At 41.7% G+C, this 20,241-nt stretch overlaps 1 protein-coding gene across 9 annotated transcripts in view; it reads right to left on the bottom strand.

The window, feature by feature from the left end:
* Positions 1 to 8,474: 8,474 nt before the first annotated feature.
* LOC139445297 (glycine receptor subunit alpha-2-like) overlaps positions 8,475 to 20,241 on the bottom strand; it is a 140,574-nt gene continuing 128,807 nt past the window's right edge. For 8 of the 9 annotated variants that reach the window (XM_071226428.1, XM_071226461.1, XM_071226476.1 and 5 more), the window contains 3 exons: positions 17,894 to 18,294; positions 15,328 to 15,348; positions 8,475 to 9,184 (listed from right to left, as the gene is read on the bottom strand). In XM_071226428.1, the coding sequence (XP_071082529.1) occupies positions 9,035 to 9,184; positions 15,328 to 15,348; positions 17,894 to 18,294 (572 nt within the window). In that variant the 3' untranslated portion in view covers positions 8,475 to 9,034. The remainder of the gene's footprint in view (positions 9,185 to 15,327; positions 15,349 to 17,893; positions 18,295 to 20,241) is intronic. The other variant, XM_071226452.1, reaches the window with a different exon arrangement.

The raw sequence follows: 20,241 nt of genomic DNA, 5'->3' as shown, positions 1-20,241 counted from the left end.
GACACCAGAGATGGCTTCACACATTGTATTCATGTCTGGATCCGAACCCAGGTCTTCGGCGTGATGAGCGAACACTGAACCACTAGGCTACTGCCCTCCAGTATAGGGGCTGGCATAAAGATAACAGTCACACTTTAACAATGTAGTTTTTTAATCAGTTAAAAGCACAATTCACTTGCAAAACATACAAAAATAAAACATATCTTCACACAGGTGACTTTTCCTCAAGTCAGGACTGGAATGGTGAATTGACTGTACAACAGGATTACAAGTAACACGCCAAGTACTGGTTGCTGTAGACTGAAGATAGTCGCACAAATAACATGCCAAGTACTGGCTGCTGTAAACTGAATATACTAACGCAAGTAACAGGCCAATTACTGGTTGCTGTAAACTGTAGATAGTAACGCAAGTAACATGCCAAGTACTGGTTGCTGTAGACTGAATATACTAACGCAAGTCACACGCCAAGTACTGGTTGCTGGAAACTGTAGATAGTAACGCAAGTAACACGCCAAGTACTGGTTGCTGTAGACTGAATATACTAACGCAAGTAACACAACAAGTACTGATTGCTGTAAACTGTAGATAGTAACGCAAGTAACACGCCAAGTACTGGTTGCTATAAACTGAAGATAGTAACGCAAGTAACACGTCAAGTACTGGTTGCTGGAAACTGTAGATAGTAACGCAAGTAACATGCCAAGTACTGGTTGCTGTAGACTGAATATACTAACGCAAGTCACACGCCAAGTACTGGTTGCTGGAAACTGTAGATAGTAACGCAAGTAACACGCCAAGTACTGGTTGCTGTAGACTGAATATACTAACGCAAGTAACACAACAAGTACTGATTGCTGTAAACTGTAGATAGTAACGCAAGTAACACGCCAAGTACTGGTTGCTATAAACTGAAGATAGTAACGCAAGTAACACGCCAAGTACTGGTTGCTGTAGACTGAATATAGTAACGCAAGTAACACACCAAGTACTGGTTGCTGTAGACTGAATATAGTAACGCAGGTAACACGCCAAGTACTGGTTGCTGTAGACTGAATATACTAACGCAAGTAACACGCCAAGTACTGGTTGCTGTAGACTGAATATACTAACGCAAGTAACACAACAAGTACTGATTGCTGTAAACTGTAGATAGTAACGCAAGTAACACGCCAAGTACTGGTTGCTATAAACTGAAGATAGTAATGCAAGTAACACGCCAAGTACTGGTTGCTGTAGACTGAATATAGTAACGCAAGTAACACGCCAAGTACTGGTTACTGGAAACTGTAGATAGTAACGCAAGTAACACGCCAAGTACTGGTTGCTGTAGACTGAATATACTAACGCAAGTTACACGCCAAGTACTTGTTGCTGGAAACTGTAGATAGTAACGCAAGTAGCACGCCAAGTACTGGTTGCTGTAGACTGAATATACTAACGCAAGTAACACACCAAGTACTGGTTGCTGTAGACTGAATATACTAACGCAAGTAACACGCCAAGTACTGGTTGCTATAAACTGAAGATAGTAACGCAAGTAACACGCCAAGTACTGATTGCTGTAGACTGAATATAGTAACGCAAGTAACACGCCAAGTACTGGTTGCTGTAGACTGAAGATAGTAACGCAAGTAACACGCCAAGTACTGGTTGCTGTAGACTGAAGATAGTAACGCAAGTAACACGCCAAGTACTGATTGCTGTAGACTGAATATAGTAACGCAAGTAACACGCCAAGTACTGGTTGCTGTAGACTGAATATAGTAACGCAAGTAACACGCCAAGTACTGGTTCCTGTAAACTGTAGATAGTAACACTGGTGATATATAGCTAACTACAGCTAACTGATGGTGTTTCTATTTGCTATGAAATATGAAACCATTCTGTGTCAATTGTGAAGGTCCATTAAGCAACAAACAATTTTGATTAAAACAGATTTGTTGTTTTTTTGAGTATTTTTGTGTCGCCATTCTTTTCATATACTACTCAAAAGAGTTGAAGGACATCCTTTTTTTTCATATGATTATAGTTAATGTGTCATGACTTGACAGACGTTGTGAAAGTTTGGGTATAATAGACATTAACAATAACTATCATATGACTACAAATAATAGAAAGTAACACCTGTCTATTATAATTGAAGACATTGGATTGAAGTTGACGAGGTTAAATGGGGTTTGGAGTTGAAATGTAATCTGATGCCCCGTTGCATAACAAGAGTGAGTGAGTATGGTTTTACGCTGCTTTTAGCAATATTCCAGCAATATCATGGTGGGGGACACCAGGAATGGTCTTCACACATTGTACCCACGTCGGGAATCGAACCCAGGTCTTCGGCATGATGAGCTACACTAGGCTACCCGACCGCCCCTGTGTCTGGTAAAGGGTTGTGACGTATACAAAGAGGTGTTCAATCACTGGTATGTTGAATAAAGAATGGACAAAATGTAGCCTTTATGTTATTTCAGAGTGAGTGAGTTAGTTGGGTTTAACGCCACTTTTAACAGTATACCAGTTATATCACGGCGTGTCACCTAACTGTGGGAGGAAAGCCCGAAGTGATGCAGGTCTCAGACGTTTACCACTGTGGTGAAACCCACGAGCATGGTATGGTGCTGACAAATCTAGAAACATAATCGGGGCGAATCGGGAATCGAACCCACAATCATAGATTTCTGGCGTGTCCAAGGGACGCAACTCTGCACAGTGCATTTCGACGCCTTAGTATGACTGGGCCAACCATGGCCCCTGTTATTTCAGAGGTTATTTGTTATTAGTAACCCTAGGCAATGAAAAAATGATGTCTAAAATTTCATGAAAGCTACAAAAAAGATAACATTGTTTTAAGACAAATAATGACTAATTCAATAAGTTCAATAATTATTGGAATATGTCTTAATAAATATATTTTAATATATAAACAAATGTTAGTGATTGGTATTTGTTATAATCATCAACCAACAATAACAATATGAAGTATGCTCCTGTAATAAGCATTGCAAGAATATATTTAAAACGATCAGTTTTTTTTATAATTGTTTTAAATTTAAATTTATACAAGAAAGAACACATATGCAATGACCCTGTAACAAACGTGATTGGCCCGCAGACTTTGCTTTATTTTGCTATATTTAATAGCCAAGGTTTTGGGGTGAGGTGAGAGAATGTATGAATGAGTGTCATGTCGCTTCAGCAATACTTCAGCAATGTGGTGGCGGAGTACACAATGTGTGAGTCTCGCCATTTCAGCAATACTTCAGCAATGTGTTGGCGGAGTACACAATGTGTGAGTGTAATGTCACTTCAGCAATACTTCAGCAATGTGTTGGCGGAGTACACAATGTGTTAGTGTCATGTCGCTTCAGCAATACTTCAGCAATGTGTTGGCGTAGTACACAATGCGAGAAGGTGGGGGGATAAATGGAGATGACGCGGGTGCAAAATGTTGTGAAACATTCTCAGTTTTGTACATTATAAACTTTAACTGTGACTTAAGGATTTGAACCTGGACCAGCAGGATCCGATGGCCGAGTGGCACAACGGTGCATGTCGGACTAAAGCACCATAGACACACATTAGGTGAGTGAGTGAGCTAGGTTTAACACCACTTCGTACAGTATTTCAGATATATCACGACCTGTTAGGGTAAAGCCGAAATTGACGTAGGCCACCACTTTGGTGAGAGCCACAAACGGTTTGGTGGTGACAGACCCAGCAAAATAGTCATAGTGGACCAGGGATTCAAACCCATGATCAGCTGATCCTGTCAAAGGTAAGGGAAGCAACTACAAATATGCACCTTAATGTGCGGCGCTCTAAACGGTCACATGGCAAAGCTTTATATCAGCTGCAAAGTACACCACAACAAAGAATTACATTCCTAAATATGACTTCATCATATCAGCAGAATACACACTCGAAATACCCGGAAGCAGATTCACACAAACTATTTTCAGAGATTACAATATTCAATTAAGATCACATTTATAGAATCTGTAGGCACTTTGAAATATATACAATATGCAAATTACAAAATAAGAATGGATTTCATCATTCACAAAACGCCCATCAGAAACTTCCGTCATCTGTGGACATCGTTGTTGAGAAGGTATAAACAAGTTACGTCTAAAAGATGGAATGTGTTCATAATCAACAAGGTCCACATTGGCAATGTAACTCAATCTCACTGAAATCAGATCTTAGTTCTGGCTACCGCTAAACCAATGTAGCAGGGCGTGGAGTCATCCCACAGATGACACCCTTACCTTGTCAGCTTGCTTACTGGGCTAACCTCTTTGGTCATGTGGACAAGACGTCCGACCTCGGATCAGAAGGTCCGTGGTTCGAATCCCATCACGTGACTAGGAGATTTAATGGCCGCTACACAAATATCTGAGGACACTACATAACGGGTCACGTCAGAACGACCTTCCATCCGACCAATCAGGTCGTCGATAACCAGATTGGGAAATCGACAGACGGAATATGTTTTCGGATCATGCAATATCGTAAAGGTAATTACACGGGGTACTTCGAACGACATTTACGGGCTGCACGTCTATCTTTCGTTTCAGTTGGAAAAAAACAACATTTGAAAAGGAAGAGACTTTCTATAGACATTCCAGAATTGTCGTTTGTTCCTTTTTCAAATTTTCAATCGATATATTTCGTAAAGCTCGAAAAAGCTTTTTTCTGATTGGCTAATATGGACTTCCTTTTAGTCATTTCATTGGTCGGTCAAAGTTCGCGAGAGGTCGATCTGACGTGACCCGTAATGGGATGTCCTCATATATTTAGCAGTAGCGGGAACCGATCTGATTTTATTGAGATAACTGTCACCCTGCTTCTACTGCCACTTCATGGGTTTGTATGCACGCAGTTTTTCCATCACCCTTGAATACACACGGCGACGTCACGTGTGTTTTAGTCAAGTAATGAAGTGAGACTTTGTACAACTCAAGTCAAATGAGCCCGCCTCCATGCATGAATTTTGTGCTAACCTACGGTTGCCATCTTCCCGAGGCAAGAAAGTTAACTTAGTGTGAAAACACCGTTTCCACCCTTGCCGAACTAGGCTGGAATTTCTAGGCTCGATCGAAGTGCCACCACTGGCTATTACGAATTATGTCCCTTCTATGCTCGTCTGTTGACCAATCAGATTCCAGCTATTCATATCACTTGCATTTGCTTCAAACAAAATGGCGTCGCCCAGTCAAGACGATCAGATCGATTCTCAAAATCTAAAACGGGTCTTACTTGGCGAAGTGCATTTAATCAGGCGAGCTGTTGACGCCGAGTTGGCGGTACACATGCTTAGCAAATCTTGCACTCGACCGAAATCTGTACGGCAGTTAACGAACCAGATGTCGATTTCGTCACGCAATTTTGATTGGACTATGCATAGACTCGTTAGTCCAGCCAAAACATAACTCCATAATTCCAGCCTAGTTCGGAGTTTCAAGGATGGAAACTGGACTTTTATAGTTAGTTAACTCCTAGGCTTCGGGGAGATGACGGTTGGCTGATATTGAAGCGATAACCAAGCCATGGCTTGATTCGTTGGTGAAACATACTGACTAAATAGGAGATGGGGTATGTATTCTTGGGTGATGGAAAGACATGAGGAACGTGGTACATACAAACCTGTAACAAACCAAGTACTGACACCGACATGCTACCCCGTGGAGTGTTTCTATCTACGTATGTACACAGTTTGATCTGAATTCTGGGTGTTCGGGTGCTAGAATGATCAAAATATACTGAAATCTAAATGTCCATTCCTCTCAAGACACATACTGATTTCATACCCGAGAAACAGATTTGATAATGGTATGACATAAAAAAGTGTATTATCTCTGTGTACTAAGTTACGGAGCCTATATTTATATGGTCGAAGAGGTGTTCAGTGTGTCTTTATATTCATATTAATGCAATCTTACCATCATGGTCGAGAGATTCTTATTACATATTGTTTGTTTGTTTGTTATTCAAAGCCGCACTCAAAATTATTACGGCTGTCTGTAGGACCTGTACATACTGTCCATACAAACACCTTCTATAATGGTTCGGCGAATGTTTTCAGCCTAGTAAAGTTTTCATAACGTTTGTCAAATCCAATTTTCAAGTGTATACTTTCTTTTGCTGGGCAGATTATATGACGGCGGTCTGTTAACAATCGAGTCTGGACACGCTAATCCAGTGATTGACATCATGAGCATCGATCTACGAAATTGGGATACGATGACCTGTCACCGACCCTGACCACCAGATCCCGTCAGTCGCCTTACGCCAAGAATAGTTGCTTCTTATGACAAGCATGGGTGGCTGAAGACCTACTCTACCCCGGATCTTCACGGGTCGTGTGACTATGAAAACAGCCAGCAATTCATGAACAACCCCCAGATGGAAGAGATATCCCGAGAGGGTTTCGGAGAAGCATACTCGGTGATTTGGTTGAGAGCGTGTCATCGAGCGAGGAATATTGCTCGTATCAGTCACTGGATTGTCTCCTCCAGACTCTAATATTTACAGACCGCCGTCATGGAGCTGAGTTTGGCGATAAACTTCAAACAAACAAACCCCGGACCCCGTGATTTGGTAGAAACTGTCAGGCAACAGAGGCTATCATACCACATGATTTACTGGCATCAATGGCCACGTGACCATTATTGGACATCTCTGAAGTCTCATAAATCGTCAGTAACTGCAGACTCCGGGCGTCTATCAGACTTCACCTAACACCGATAAAGTGCCACCCTATCTCACAGACCATTGCCAGATCCATTCACCTCTTTGATGTTTCATTTTCTGCAACGGTTGAGCTCAGAGGCATTAGGTGTGTCAGTGTTAGCAATAGAACGGCTGCGTCCAATCTCCTCTACAGATCAGAAGTACCAGTTGGCCCAAACAGCCTCATGTTGCCCACAGTAAAGGGGACGTGGGCTGGACAGTGGAAGGAACGTAGCATGTCAACACTGTCAAATGATATTTATGCAGGAAACATTTAGATTGAGTATTTAGACACCGTCTGCTACATGTACCATTGGGAAATCAAGAAAGGCCATACACATAGAATAAAGGGCTTTGTAAACATGTTTTGTTGAAACATACGCTCGTTCTCTTTTCCCTTTTATCACTCAGTGACTGAGGAGACACCATCCAGTGACGCACACAGCTGCGTGGGTTTAGTGCTTAAAGGGGGACTCTGCTCCAATGTCTGGAGCCCGTATTCAATATAGACCTAGATGTTACAGTTAGTGCTTGGAGTGAAACTGAAAAGGTATCTCGTTGTCATTGGGGTAATCATTAACTATTAGATCTATAAACAGAGCTACGGGTAAGCAGCGTATTTGTGCAAAATACCCCCCAAAATATTCAAAACCCAATTACTGTCAATTAACTTGCGTACAGAAACGCCCGCATTAAATGAAAATCTCAAATGTATAAAAACAGCTCGCGTAAATACCCAATGAAGCTTTTTCAGCATGCGTACGAAGGAGCTAATTTCCGAAACACAATTACGAGCTAATTCACTTTCCGAGTCAAGCCTATATATTTAGAACAGTTATATACATCTAAAATATTATTTCATTTTTTCTAAATCTTAAAATGTATACTAATGTTGGGCCCAATAGAGTGATGTATTAATGAGTGAAAATATATTGGTTACCCAATGAAAAATGTAATAACAGAATTAAAATAGAAACCCTAGAGTAAAAACTCAATTGCTCAAAACGTTATCTGGAGCTCTGTATAAACATCTTACACTTTCAGCTAGAAGGCAGATAACCAATGTGTGGGAGGCTTGAATTAAACCCGCCGAGGACTGCCAGTTTGCCAGAGTCTAGTTCTCCTTTAAGACCTGGTAATACGGCATTTGGATCCGGCGATAACAATGTGTAAGTGTCCTTAGATGTTTAAATTGGAGGAAACTATGGAGCGACACCCAAAGGTTGGAAGATCTAAAAGTAACACGTGACCTAGATATCACAATGGATTCCCTTTGTGCTAGGGTTCCCGTGTAATAACAAGCAGGACGTTTGTGTAGAACACCCGTGACGCTAAATATAGCAAGATAATGTTTTGGGATTAATGAGCGCTTGGAATTATCGGGCGATGTCTATATTTAAGTGCAACGATGTCTCACTCGATTCATAAACGTTAACATACTATATACAACAAACCGTGGAGTCAATAAACAATTACAGTTAAGACACAGTAGTGTTTTGATGATTGTACTACAATCTCACACCTACAGACCGTGCACAGCATTCATGATGCACCCTCACTGTGTTGCGCCATGGGCTACAACACTCCCAGTGGATTGGCTGGTTGTGATTGTCTCTGTGACACGATTTTGTTTCTTCTCGACCCTCCCCCTCTTGATGCATTCATCTTCGGAGTCCTCCCTAGTGTTTGACAATCACTGCTACATCATGGGGCCAATGTACATAGTCAGTCTCCGCCTCTTGATGCATTCATCTTCCGAGTCCTCCGTAGTGTTTGACAATCACTGATACAACATGGGGCCAATGCACATGTGACACTATAGGACATGCGACATGGCATGATTTCAGTATTATATACATCGTTCCAGTTCCTTAATCGCTATCAACAGAGGCGTTATGCCGGAACATAGCCTCTACTATCAGCCATTGACATTCCTTAACGACTGTGGCAAGACCATGGAAGCACAGAATACTCCGTTGTCTCCAAGCGCCATAAGAGGCTAAAATACTGCTTCGTAAAATCTCAATGTAAAGCCAAGATTCCCAGATTTTTAACACCTGTCAAATAAGGCTACAGGAGTGCCAACAGGTTTTAATCTTTCTCAGACATTTGCTCCTGTATCAATATGTGGCATTGGAAAACATCTGTCGACGTATCCGAGACCACTCTTGCAACTCCGGACTGGATACATGGCGTGGTTGGGTCCACGGAAATGGGCGAAGTCTAGTCACGAAATCGGAGGCCATCACAGTCAGTTATGATGACGTCGCAACGTTACAACTTCCCTGCGTTGCCATCAGAATCACAGACAGTACACCAACCAGTAGACAATGTTGAAGACAAAGAACATGATAGGGAACATTACTCTCGAGATCTTGTCCGCCATTCTTGCACGCTGACGCTTCAACCTGTCTTGTAAATACACTATCCGTCTATTGGAGCTGAAGGATATCTGGAATTAAAACATACAGTGTTATAAACGTTATTGTTATAATGTCATGTACAGCCATTAACGGCATTTCCAGTTATAAACGTCATTTACGGTTATAAACGTTTATTGTATAAACATCATTTACGGTTATAAACGTCAATGTTACAACGTCATTTACGGTTATATACGTCAATGTTATAACGTCATTTACGGTTATAAACGTCAATGTTATAACGTCATTTACGGTTATAAAGGTCATGGTATAACGTCATTTACGGTTATAAACGTCAATGTTATAACGTCATTTACGGTTATAAACGTCAATGTTATAAACGTCACTTACAGATATAATGTAAGCGTCATTTATACAGTTTTTTATTTGTAGTTATCAGCGCCATTTTGAGTTTTAAACGTCATTAGATGAAAACGTCATTTACAGTTATAGGCCTTTTTCTACATTTATAGCCGTTATTTACAGTTATAAAAAAGTCATTGACAGTTAAAGTACGTTTTAACAGTTATAACCGCAAATTGCATTTACATATATTAACGTCATTGTCGTTTTCAAACAATTCTTTACTCCCTTAACACAACATGGTCTTATTGTAACAATAGCTCTGATGGGAACTTCACATCGACTGATTCATGTATGTGAACTACGTTGCTAGTCTGATTGTCAGTTTCATTCACTGTAACAATTGCGGACTGCTTTCATCATTTCAGCTGAAGAGACAAAGGCGTTGGAGACCATTGTCACGGGCCAAATGAGGGGACGCCTGATGTTGTGGTGAAGTTAATGTTGCGGAAAACTCGAGCAAACTTAATATCACTCTCGCCCTCAACGAACAATGTTATTCATTTGAATTTCAACTGCCATCTTGTTTGAAGCAAGTCTATTAATACCACAATACAATGTGAAAGCATTATGACAGAAACACCAAAGGGTAGTTGTACAATCAGTTGATAACAATAACTGTAAGAACAAGGACAAGGAAAACGACAACGTGATGTAGGGAAAGTGTTGGGTTTCAACACGTTAAAGTCACGTGTATTCGTGATGCATTGTATTGGGAACACGAAAGACTGAAGGTTCCTTTATCTACTTCATTTTCCAAGAGGACTTGTTGATAGATGCATGCACAAATCCCTTGTAACACCCAGTGGGGATGCATGTCGGATAATTAAAGGTTGTTCGCAAACAAAGATTTTGTAATACCATGCAAACCGTCGAGACAAAAAACCAATATAAACTTTAAGGTAAACTTGAAAAACTACCGTAACTATTTCTACTCCTCATTTTGATTAATACGGTATGATACTGAGTAGATAACAGTATATTTGAGTACATGCAAATACATGCAGACAGTCAAATCTGATTAGTACCGGATTAACAAGTGTCTGTATTAGCGAGGTAATGGTCTTTGTCCAGCTTTAATGTCCGGAATACCGAGGTTCTGTATTAATGGCGTTTATTTGGATATGACGACACAATGTGGAACACGGGAAACAGAATATAAATTCTGAGGTCAATTGTTTGAAACAAAGGTATGAATGGTACTTTAAAACCTGGCGCCAGTGAAACTGGACACTGTCTATTGATCAAAACCTTATACCGAAAACAATAGATATTTATATGCATTATTTATATAACTTTTACTGACGCACATTGTCGTATAAACAGTGGGATTACCGAGCAGTGAGGAACCGAAACGTTAGGGAAGAGAAATGTATGAATGTCAGCTTCTTTATCATGAGGAACGCAACGTTACGGAATATATACTTACTCAATCAGGTGAATAAGTGCTACGAGGCAGAGTTCCACCTTGTTTTTTTTGTTACCTTTGTTGTTCTTACATGAACATATATATACTGAACAACAAAGGTTCCTGTGACATTGTATAAGATTTAATGCAAAGTTATGTTTTTTACCAAATCTGAAACAATTTCGGTTTGCAACAGATAAAAGACTCCTGTAAGTGTTCAAATGGTTTAATATGCCATATTGACTTAAGAAAATGAGTGATTTCATAAAAATCATGAACATGCCAAAATTTCAATTTACAAATCAATAGCGTGTGTGTCCACCTCTGGTTGCGATGCAAGCAACACATCTTCGTCTCATGGACGACACACTTCCAAAAAGTCTTCTCATCAGTCTTCTTGTTAATACGATACTTATGACCACTGTAGTAAAGATGCTTGCCGCCACGAACAGAGTCGATGAAAATCAAACGTACCTGTGCATTAGCCATCGTTTTGAACGTTAATGATCTTGAACATATAAAAATCTTATATACTTCTTACTTGGGTTTCAGAACAAAGAGACATCCTACTCACAATTCAAGCATGTTTCGAAGTTCCTGGAGTGTCTGTGGAACACGTGGTTGACGTCGAAGGCGCCGATCCATCTCATCCCACATGTGCTCGACTGGTGAGAGATCAGGGGAGCGAGCCGGCCAGGGGATGAAATTCACGTTGTTTTGTTGAAGAGAATCCCGAACAAACCGAGCAATATGAGGCCAGGCGTTGTCATGTTGAAAGGTAATGCCTGGGCCATGACGACGCAAAAACGGTAGAACAACAGCGCCGATGATCTCGTCGCGGTAGCGCTGTCCATTGATTTCCCTCTACCACTATCAAACGGGTCCTCTGCCTTGCTGTAATACCACCCTATACCATAACGTTGCCGCCCCCAAACAGATCTTCTTCCATGACACAATGATTTACGTGACGTTCACCTCGACGTCGAACCCGTGCTGTGGCTGAGGTGAAAACGAGACTCGTCAGTGAATAGAACTTGTCCTCACTGCATGGCCGTCCAGCGTAGACGCTGTCTGCACCACTGTAGGTTTCCTGTCAAAATGGGACGTCTGGCGGGTCTTCTGGCGACAACCCCTGCACATCCGGGTCGGCAACGTACGGTTTGTGAAGATATTCGTCTAAGGCCAGGGATGCTTCTTGCAATCACTATTGCTGGCCGGAATCGATTTTCGGACAGGCGTGGCATTTCCTAATGTTAAATAATTGCGTAATTTTGTTGTTTTTCTGAGTGGTTGTTGTCAGCACGATGCTATACAATGCATATGGAATCCCGTTACGCACATGTTTTTATACCCATTCTTGGGTAGTGAAATGCATGGAGCTTGCATAAAGTCAACTTTTCAATGGAATGCATGCTTTTCTGTAGCAGTTGCGTTTTTGTGACTTGATTCCATACATGTATTACAATATTGAAAACCAAACATTACTTGTTTGAAAAATACACTAAAATGTTGGTGTCACAGGAACTTTTGTTGTTGAGTATAGTTTCTCTGCCTCGCAGCATATATTTACCTGATGAAGGAGTAAGCATATACTCCGAAACGTTGTGTTCCTCATAATAAAGAAGTTGACATCCATAAATTTCTCTTCCTTATCACTTCTAAATGCCTTTCAAAGACTTAACGCAAACATTGATTAGTCTTCTATGTCTTAAGAAGTTCCTACTGTCTTGTGTTAGGTCCCAATCATGCGTAATGTTCTATTAGGTATCGTGTCAGTGAATGAACATTAATATCATCATCTGACACTTTAGGGCCCATCATTTCAGCTTCAAACAGAGGACTGAGGTAATGTCGTTTCCTTCGACAATATTTATAGTTTGTTATGAACGAGATTGGTTTAATTACATGTGTATCAATATCTTTATTTGATCTGCTTTGATCATGTTTATGGTAACTTTCGGAATTGTCCTCCATATATCCGAAGATAAAATGATCGGCCCTTAACACTACCACATACGTGAGCGCACAGAGACGGGGTATATCAGTGCTAAACCCAGTCTCTTGTCCGCATTCCAACTACACTACAACACAACAACGTCACACAGCTACCGTGACGGCAAATACACCAACACAACACAACGTGCTCATTCTGCAAACAGCGTTTCACGTTACAACTACCGTGACGGCAAATACACCAACAGGACACCCACCGTCCTCATTCCAGAACGTGAACCCCTCCGACTGAATTCCGTCTACATTCCACTCCGTGCATCCTGAGAGCGACAATGGCTTCCGCAAATTGACACCATGTAACATCCAATCGGCCTAATATCCATCAGAGTCTATTGCACTGGTGATGAAGAGGCGCTACTCACATCACCTCTGAGTTTTTCCTTCACACAAACTGTTTTTAAATGGTGATTTGGCCCAGAAGATGCATTACACTCGACGTCATCGTTCACACTTGACGTTGACGTAATTTACATAACTAAACACACGTGCTTCACGACATCAAACGTAGCGTGCTATGGGACAAGTATGTGTGTTATGTGGTTGGTAACACACTCTGACGGCCAGAAATGTGTTATGTCATCTATCTAAATCTACATGGTGTGTTTACAATCCACCGTACTTTCGTCAAACGTTTCTCTGACTAGAGGTAGGGGCGACCCTTGATCCAAATACTGTAACACCCCGTCCAGAGTTGTCTCCCTTAGATTCCCGGATCATGCCGTGGTTCGAATCCCAGAGTATGATCCTTGGCACGTCAGCTCCTGACCCGTGCTGGTGGGTTTCACCAAAGTGGGAAGCGTCACCCTGGCTTCCTCCCACATGAAGCCGACAACTGCGGTGGAATTGAATACTGCCCAAAGCGGCGTTAAATCCCCCTTCAATTAAATTTATAAGACTGGGAGTATCGCATGCTCTGAGTGTTTGCAGACATGTCAGTTTCAGGTTACACTTATGCGTCAATGTAATGGTAGTTTTGACACTTGAATATAAAAAATATAACTACTCTAATGTACAATGTTACAGTAAGAGTGAGTGAGTGAGTTGGGTTTAACGCCGCTTTTAACAGTATTCCACTTATATCGCGGCGTGTCAGCTTAATGTGGGAGGAAAGCCCGAAGTGATGCAGGTCTCAGACGTTAACCACTTCGGTGAAACCCACGAGCACGGGTATGGTGCTGACAAACCTAGAAACATAATTGGGGTTAACCGGGATTCGAACCCACAATCATAGGTTTCTGGCGTGCCCAAGGGACGCAACCCTGCACAGCGAATCGCGGCGCCTTAGACGACTGGGCCACCCGTGCCCCCTACAGTAAGAAGGATATCATTGGATGGCAGCTGAAAGTCTATCATGATTGGCACATGATTGGCACATCCATTCTTCGTGGACATAAAGAGCGAAACCGTTACTCTATATTTCGGCCATTGTTACATATTGTCTGAAAAACATACGTCATCTAAACTTGGATGACAATGGGATGAGACAAAAGACCAAGCTGTTATTTTTTTACATGTATTAGCCTGGGAATATAAACAATAACACAGTCGTAGACGGACTTCTCTTACATTCATGACGGTAATGTTGAAGGGCTGTGTGAGTGAGTGAGTCAGTGGGATCTCATTCCACTCTGAGCAGTATTTCAATCATAATTCGGTGTATCAACGATGTGTTGAAGTAAGACAACTTGTCGCATGAATGAGTAAGTGAGTTGGGTTTAACCCCGCTTTGATCAGTATCCCAGTTATATCACGGCGTGCCAGATTAATATGAGAGGAAAACCAAAAATGATGCCGGTCTCTTACATTTACCACATTGGTGAAACACACGAGCACGGGTATGGTGCTGACAAACCAAGAAATATAATCGTTATTCGAACCCACGATCATAGATTCCTGTCGTGCCTAAGGGACGTAACTCTGCACGTCGAATCGCAGCGCTTTAGACGACTGGGCCGTGCTCCCAATTACCATTTAAACCCAGGTTGACGAACCAAGGATCATAACCGGCGTGTCTCTTTGATTCGAACAAACAACCGGCCGATCCTGATACAAATGCTCTGCTATACTGAAGGTCCTGGTGCCTCTACCAAATGTTCAGAAAGGGCCGGTTGTGCAAACAATATGATAACGGTACCCTTAAGGCATCACGTGTCATGCAGGTTGTTTCCGGTTTAGTATAACTCAATCACTCACTCACTCACACGGGTAATCATTCCTGTTGGTGTCAAACATAAATGGTCAAACATACAGCTGGTCAAACAATACTGTGGGTGTCGGCAATAGTGGGTGTGGTGCGCACAAATACACAACACTGAAGACACTAGTGCCAATAACAAGTGGGTGTGTCTTTCTAACGGGTGGGCGTGGCCATTATGTAAAGCAGTGTACCTTGTTTTCACAGCCTCTTAGCTGCAACAAAACGAAATATATACCTTACCAAATTCCAAGGTAGAGAACTTTAACGTGAAGAAATTGAATGAATGAACTTTGAAACGTCATACCGAATTACACAGTTAGTCACACCTGAATTATTTTAATTTGAAAATTTATATTGATATGGTCCGAAAGCCTTCATGGTGCCACTTTGGAAGCATAATTAATTTATATTTAAATCGAGTTCTGTTCGTTATTTCAAATATATATTTTTCTCTCCCGTCATTTCGATTATTTTCTTGTTATTTCAATTATTTTATCGTTATGTTAAGTAACGACTTGAAATAACGAGAAAAAAAATCGAAATTTCGAGACAATGCTTGAAGTAACGAGAAATAATTCGAAATTTCGAAAGAAGGTGATAATTAGAATAACGAGACAATAACTGAAATTACGAGAGAAAAGAGTTGAAATTTCGATATTTTTGCAATTATTCAACATAACGAGAAAACACTAGAAATTATGCCACCGAAGTGGAACCATTAGGTTTTCGTACTTTGCCATTTAGATACATATCCCCACAGACAAGAATGACAACCAATCGACCAGTTACCTGACCATGTACGTCCAATTATAGTGGCATTATAATGCAGATGGTCCGCATGGTTTCCTGACAGTGGACTCGCCTCTGAGTTCATATTTCTTGTTTATGATTATGGAATGGATTTTAAAGCTTTTGTTTAATTGATAACACTTTATATATCATGTAATACATTTGAATACTGTAATAATGATTTAGTGTATAGTTTAACTATGCTCCGCCCACCCACTCTCACAAAAATAATATATGATATACAATTTGAAAATATAATATAAACAGAAAATAAAAGGAAAGTAAGGAAGCAAGGACTAAGAAGTATATACTGATATATACTGATGGTCAAAGGTTAAGCAACACCAGATGGGATAGAGGACGTGCACATACACTATTGCATTCAAGACCAACTCGTGTCATTCCGGAACATGACGGCAGGCTGCGGAAAGAAGCGAGTGTTGACGAATGACATAATTGGTGCTGTACGCCAGACTGACAGGGTAGCAGAGTTTGCACGAGTTGACTTGAGTATTGTCAATATTTACATTTAAAAGAAACAGTCCCTCCTTGTTATTTTGTACATATTACTTTGTTACACTACGACAATATTATAAATATTGCTACAAGTTGACATTATACACATTGCTGATATAAACTGTTTTGGTCCTTAAAATTGCATCGTTTCATCAGGGGTCAGTCAAGGATGCATGTTGAGTCCAATTTTATTTACCTTTTTTTCAGAAACGAATTAGTTTCGGACTTTAACCTATTACAAATATTTAGGTATTATTTTGTCACCAAGATTAGTGTGGTCAAGACAAGAAACAGTGAATCCCTATCTATTAAAACCAGAAAGGTTAGCATTCCTATTTATAGATGTTGAGGAGTTTTTAAAACAAACCTTTCCATGCTGTTCAAACAATATTGATACTAAGATACCAGTTTAGTGTATGGTGCAGAAATCTGGGTATTTTAGGGAGGCCTTAGAAGAGTGATTTCTTTGAACGGTGTCTAGGTGTTTCTAAACGCACCTCAGGTGGCGTCGTTACTGGAGACATTAATCTGTCCATTATTGTAGTCGTTGCATGTGTTATTGATGTAGACTTCTAATTACGGAAAAAATTTTTTTTCCAAAGGAATATTACGAGATGCTGAACGTTTTGATGATAACGGGGAAAAAACTGGGCCTCGCAAATACGTAAATTACTGTTCGAGACGGGGTTTTCGTATGTTTGGAATACTCACAATTGTGGTTATGTTACATTTTTTCTCAATCTGTTTTAGCAGAGATGTAAGGATAAAGAGGTTCTGAATTTCAAAGAACTCAAGATCTTATTTTTTGAATTTGTATAGTGGTTGTAAGTCTCTTCTAGATTTTCTAAAAATATGTTACTGAATTATTTAATTGTAAGGATTCACTGCGATTATTTTGTAAGGTTCTTTCGTCATCCCAAAAGTTAAAAATACAACATGAACGATTAAAGATGCCAGTTTATCCGAAAGTAGTATATACACATTGTCATGGAAACCGTATTGAAGACGTGTTCCATTTCCTCCTTGTATGTCCCCATTATACGTCAAGCAGAGGAAGCTTTATACCCCTCCTTTATTATACATACCCTAGTAAGTTCACTTGACACTATAGCTCCATGCCACTCCTGTGAGGACAGGGGTGCCAGTTAAAGCTACCTCTATCTCATATAGCTCGAAGCTCGCCTTTAAAGATAGGGGGTCGATGTCCTATTGCCTGGAGTCCGTTTCCATTATACGTAAGGACAGTGGTGTTCCCACGCTGTAATTAGCTTTACGATTAACTCCTAGATTGGTAAATATCATAGAAGTTGAGTTTCCAGACAGACAACGAGGAATCTGGATGTCTACAGTTTAACTTACCAGGACTGCCAATTCACGACTACTTACTGTCATTGGTCTTATTACAGACTAAATGACAGAGATCGAAGGTGGTAAAATGTCCTTCTTTCTTACCTCTTTATTTTTGAATGTCGGATCCTCTTTAACCTTGCCGTTGCCCTCGTTCCCTTCCATGACCGACATACGACGTCGTCTCTCCACCCTGTTCTGAACGTTGACGTAGGCGAACTCCAACAGGGCGGCGAACACGAACCCCAGACACATGGCCATCCACACGTCTATCGCCTTCACGTACGACACCCGGGGTAGGGAGTTGCGGGCACCGGTGCTCTGTGTCGTCATGGTCAGCACCGTTAGCAGTCCCAGGGACACCCTGGCGGGGATGGCATCGATGTCAATCCAGAACGACACCCACGACAACATGACGATGAGCACGGATGGCAAGTATACCTGAGCTATGTAGTACCCGAAGAGCCGCGTCAGCTCGAACTCGGCCGTGATGCACGAGAAGTTGCCTGGAAGGAGACAATTCGACACTTGTGAAATTAGTTAACATGTCTAGCTGCTTTTGTATGTTTGTTTGACCACTGCATGTAAATAAACACGTCTGGACGAGACAATCCAGTGATTGGTATTGTGAGCAAGGATGACAACGTATCAAGCAAGTCTCCGTGCCGGTCCACCCGCTCCATTAAGTCGCCTCTTTGTAGTATCAGTGTCTGGGAAACCGAATACCTACGAGGTAGCGGAATTTTTTTTACAAAGTGGGTAATATGTAAGACTGAAAGGTTAATTCACAGAAAATCAGAGGATTACAAGAATTTTGCTAAGTATACTGTATGAAGTTAAACTTCCCGTTAAACTGGGCTGTACAGATCCTAGTTCTGGATAAACGAATGCTTATAACGGCGTATAAACGTCCCGCAATTGATCGTTCGGTAAGCGTGGTTTACAGATAAACAGGGTATGGAAAGCGCGGTTTACAGATAAACAGGGACCGGTTAGCGCTATTTACAGATCAACAGGGTCCGGTTAGCGCGGTTTACAGATAAACAGGGTCTGGAAAGCGCGGTTTACAGATGAACAGGGTCTGGAAAGCGCGGTTTACAGATCAACGGGTCCGGTTAGAGCGGTTTACAGATAAACAGGGTCCGGTTAGCGCGGTTTACAGATAAACAGGGTCCGGTAAGCGCGGTTTACAGATGAACAGGGTCTGGTAGGCGCGGTTTACAGATGAACAGGGTGTGGTAGGCGCGGTTTACAGATGAACAGGGTCCGGTAAGCGCGGTTTACAGATGAACAGGGTCCGGTTAGCGCGGTTTACAGATGAACAGGGTCCGGTAAGCGCGGTTTACAGATGAACAGGGTCCGGTTAGCGCGGTTTACAGATGAACAGGGTCCGGTAAGCGCGGTTTACAGATGAACAGGGTCTGGTAGGCGCGGTTTACAGATGAACAGGGTGTGGTAGGCGCGGTTTACAGATAAACAGGGTCCGGTAAGCGCGGTTTACAGATGAACAGGGTCTGGTAGGCGCGGTTTACAGATGAACAGGGTGTGGTAGGCGCGGTTTACAGATGAACAGGGTCCGGTAAGCGCGGTTTACAGATGAACAGGGTCCGGTTAGCGCGGTTTACAGATGAACAGGGTCCGGTAAGCGCGGTTTACAGATGAACAGGGTCCGGTTAGCGCGGTTTACAGATGAACAGGGTCCGGTAAGCGCGGTTTTCAGATGAACAGGGTGTGGTAGGCGCGGTTTACAGATGAACAGGGTCTGGAAAGCGCGGTTTACAGATAAACAGGGTCTGGAAAGCGCGGTTTACAGATGAACAGGGTCTGGAAAGCGCGGTTTACAGATCAACGGGTCCGGTTAGCGCGGTTTACAGATAAACAGGGTCTGGTAGGCGCGGTTTACAGATGAACAGGGTGTGGTAGGCGCGGTTTACAAATCAACGGGGTCCGATAAGCGCGGTTTACAGATGCACGGGGTCGGACTATAGCGTGTTTTCGATAACTGACAGGAAACACACACTTTTTGATAGAGTTCGGATAAATAGGCCTCAAAATCCCTTTGCTGTCGTTGCAATAGTGAAGTATATCGCTTCACGGTTTCCCAGACGTGTAGCTGTAGACATGCATGTATGCAGAGATAATATGCCGAAGACCCGGGTTCACTCACTCAAAGTCAAGATGACATGTATAATATAACTGAAATACTGTTCAATGCGGCGTTAACTCGCCCGTTCACTATACAGGCTACATGCACTGCAGCTCGGCGTATCTAGATAGCCTGTTGTCCCAATAGTACCAAGAACCACATAGTAACTGTAAAATTCCACGATTTATGAGTGAGTGAGTGAGTGAGTTTGTTTAACGCCGCTTATAGCAGTATTTCAGTAATATCACGGACCCGTGAAGATTCGGGTTAGAATAGGTCTTCAGCAACCCATGCTTGCCATTAAAGG

Source organism: Haliotis cracherodii, unplaced genomic scaffold, assembly GCF_022045235.1.
Source record: "Haliotis cracherodii isolate W230 unplaced genomic scaffold, xgHalCrac1.p SCAF_10, whole genome shotgun sequence".
In the NCBI taxonomy this organism is placed as follows: domain Eukaryota; kingdom Metazoa; phylum Mollusca; class Gastropoda; order Lepetellida; family Haliotidae; genus Haliotis; species Haliotis cracherodii.
The sequence above is the reverse complement of the archived record's forward strand: the minus strand, read 5'-3'. Positions and strand labels throughout refer to the sequence as shown.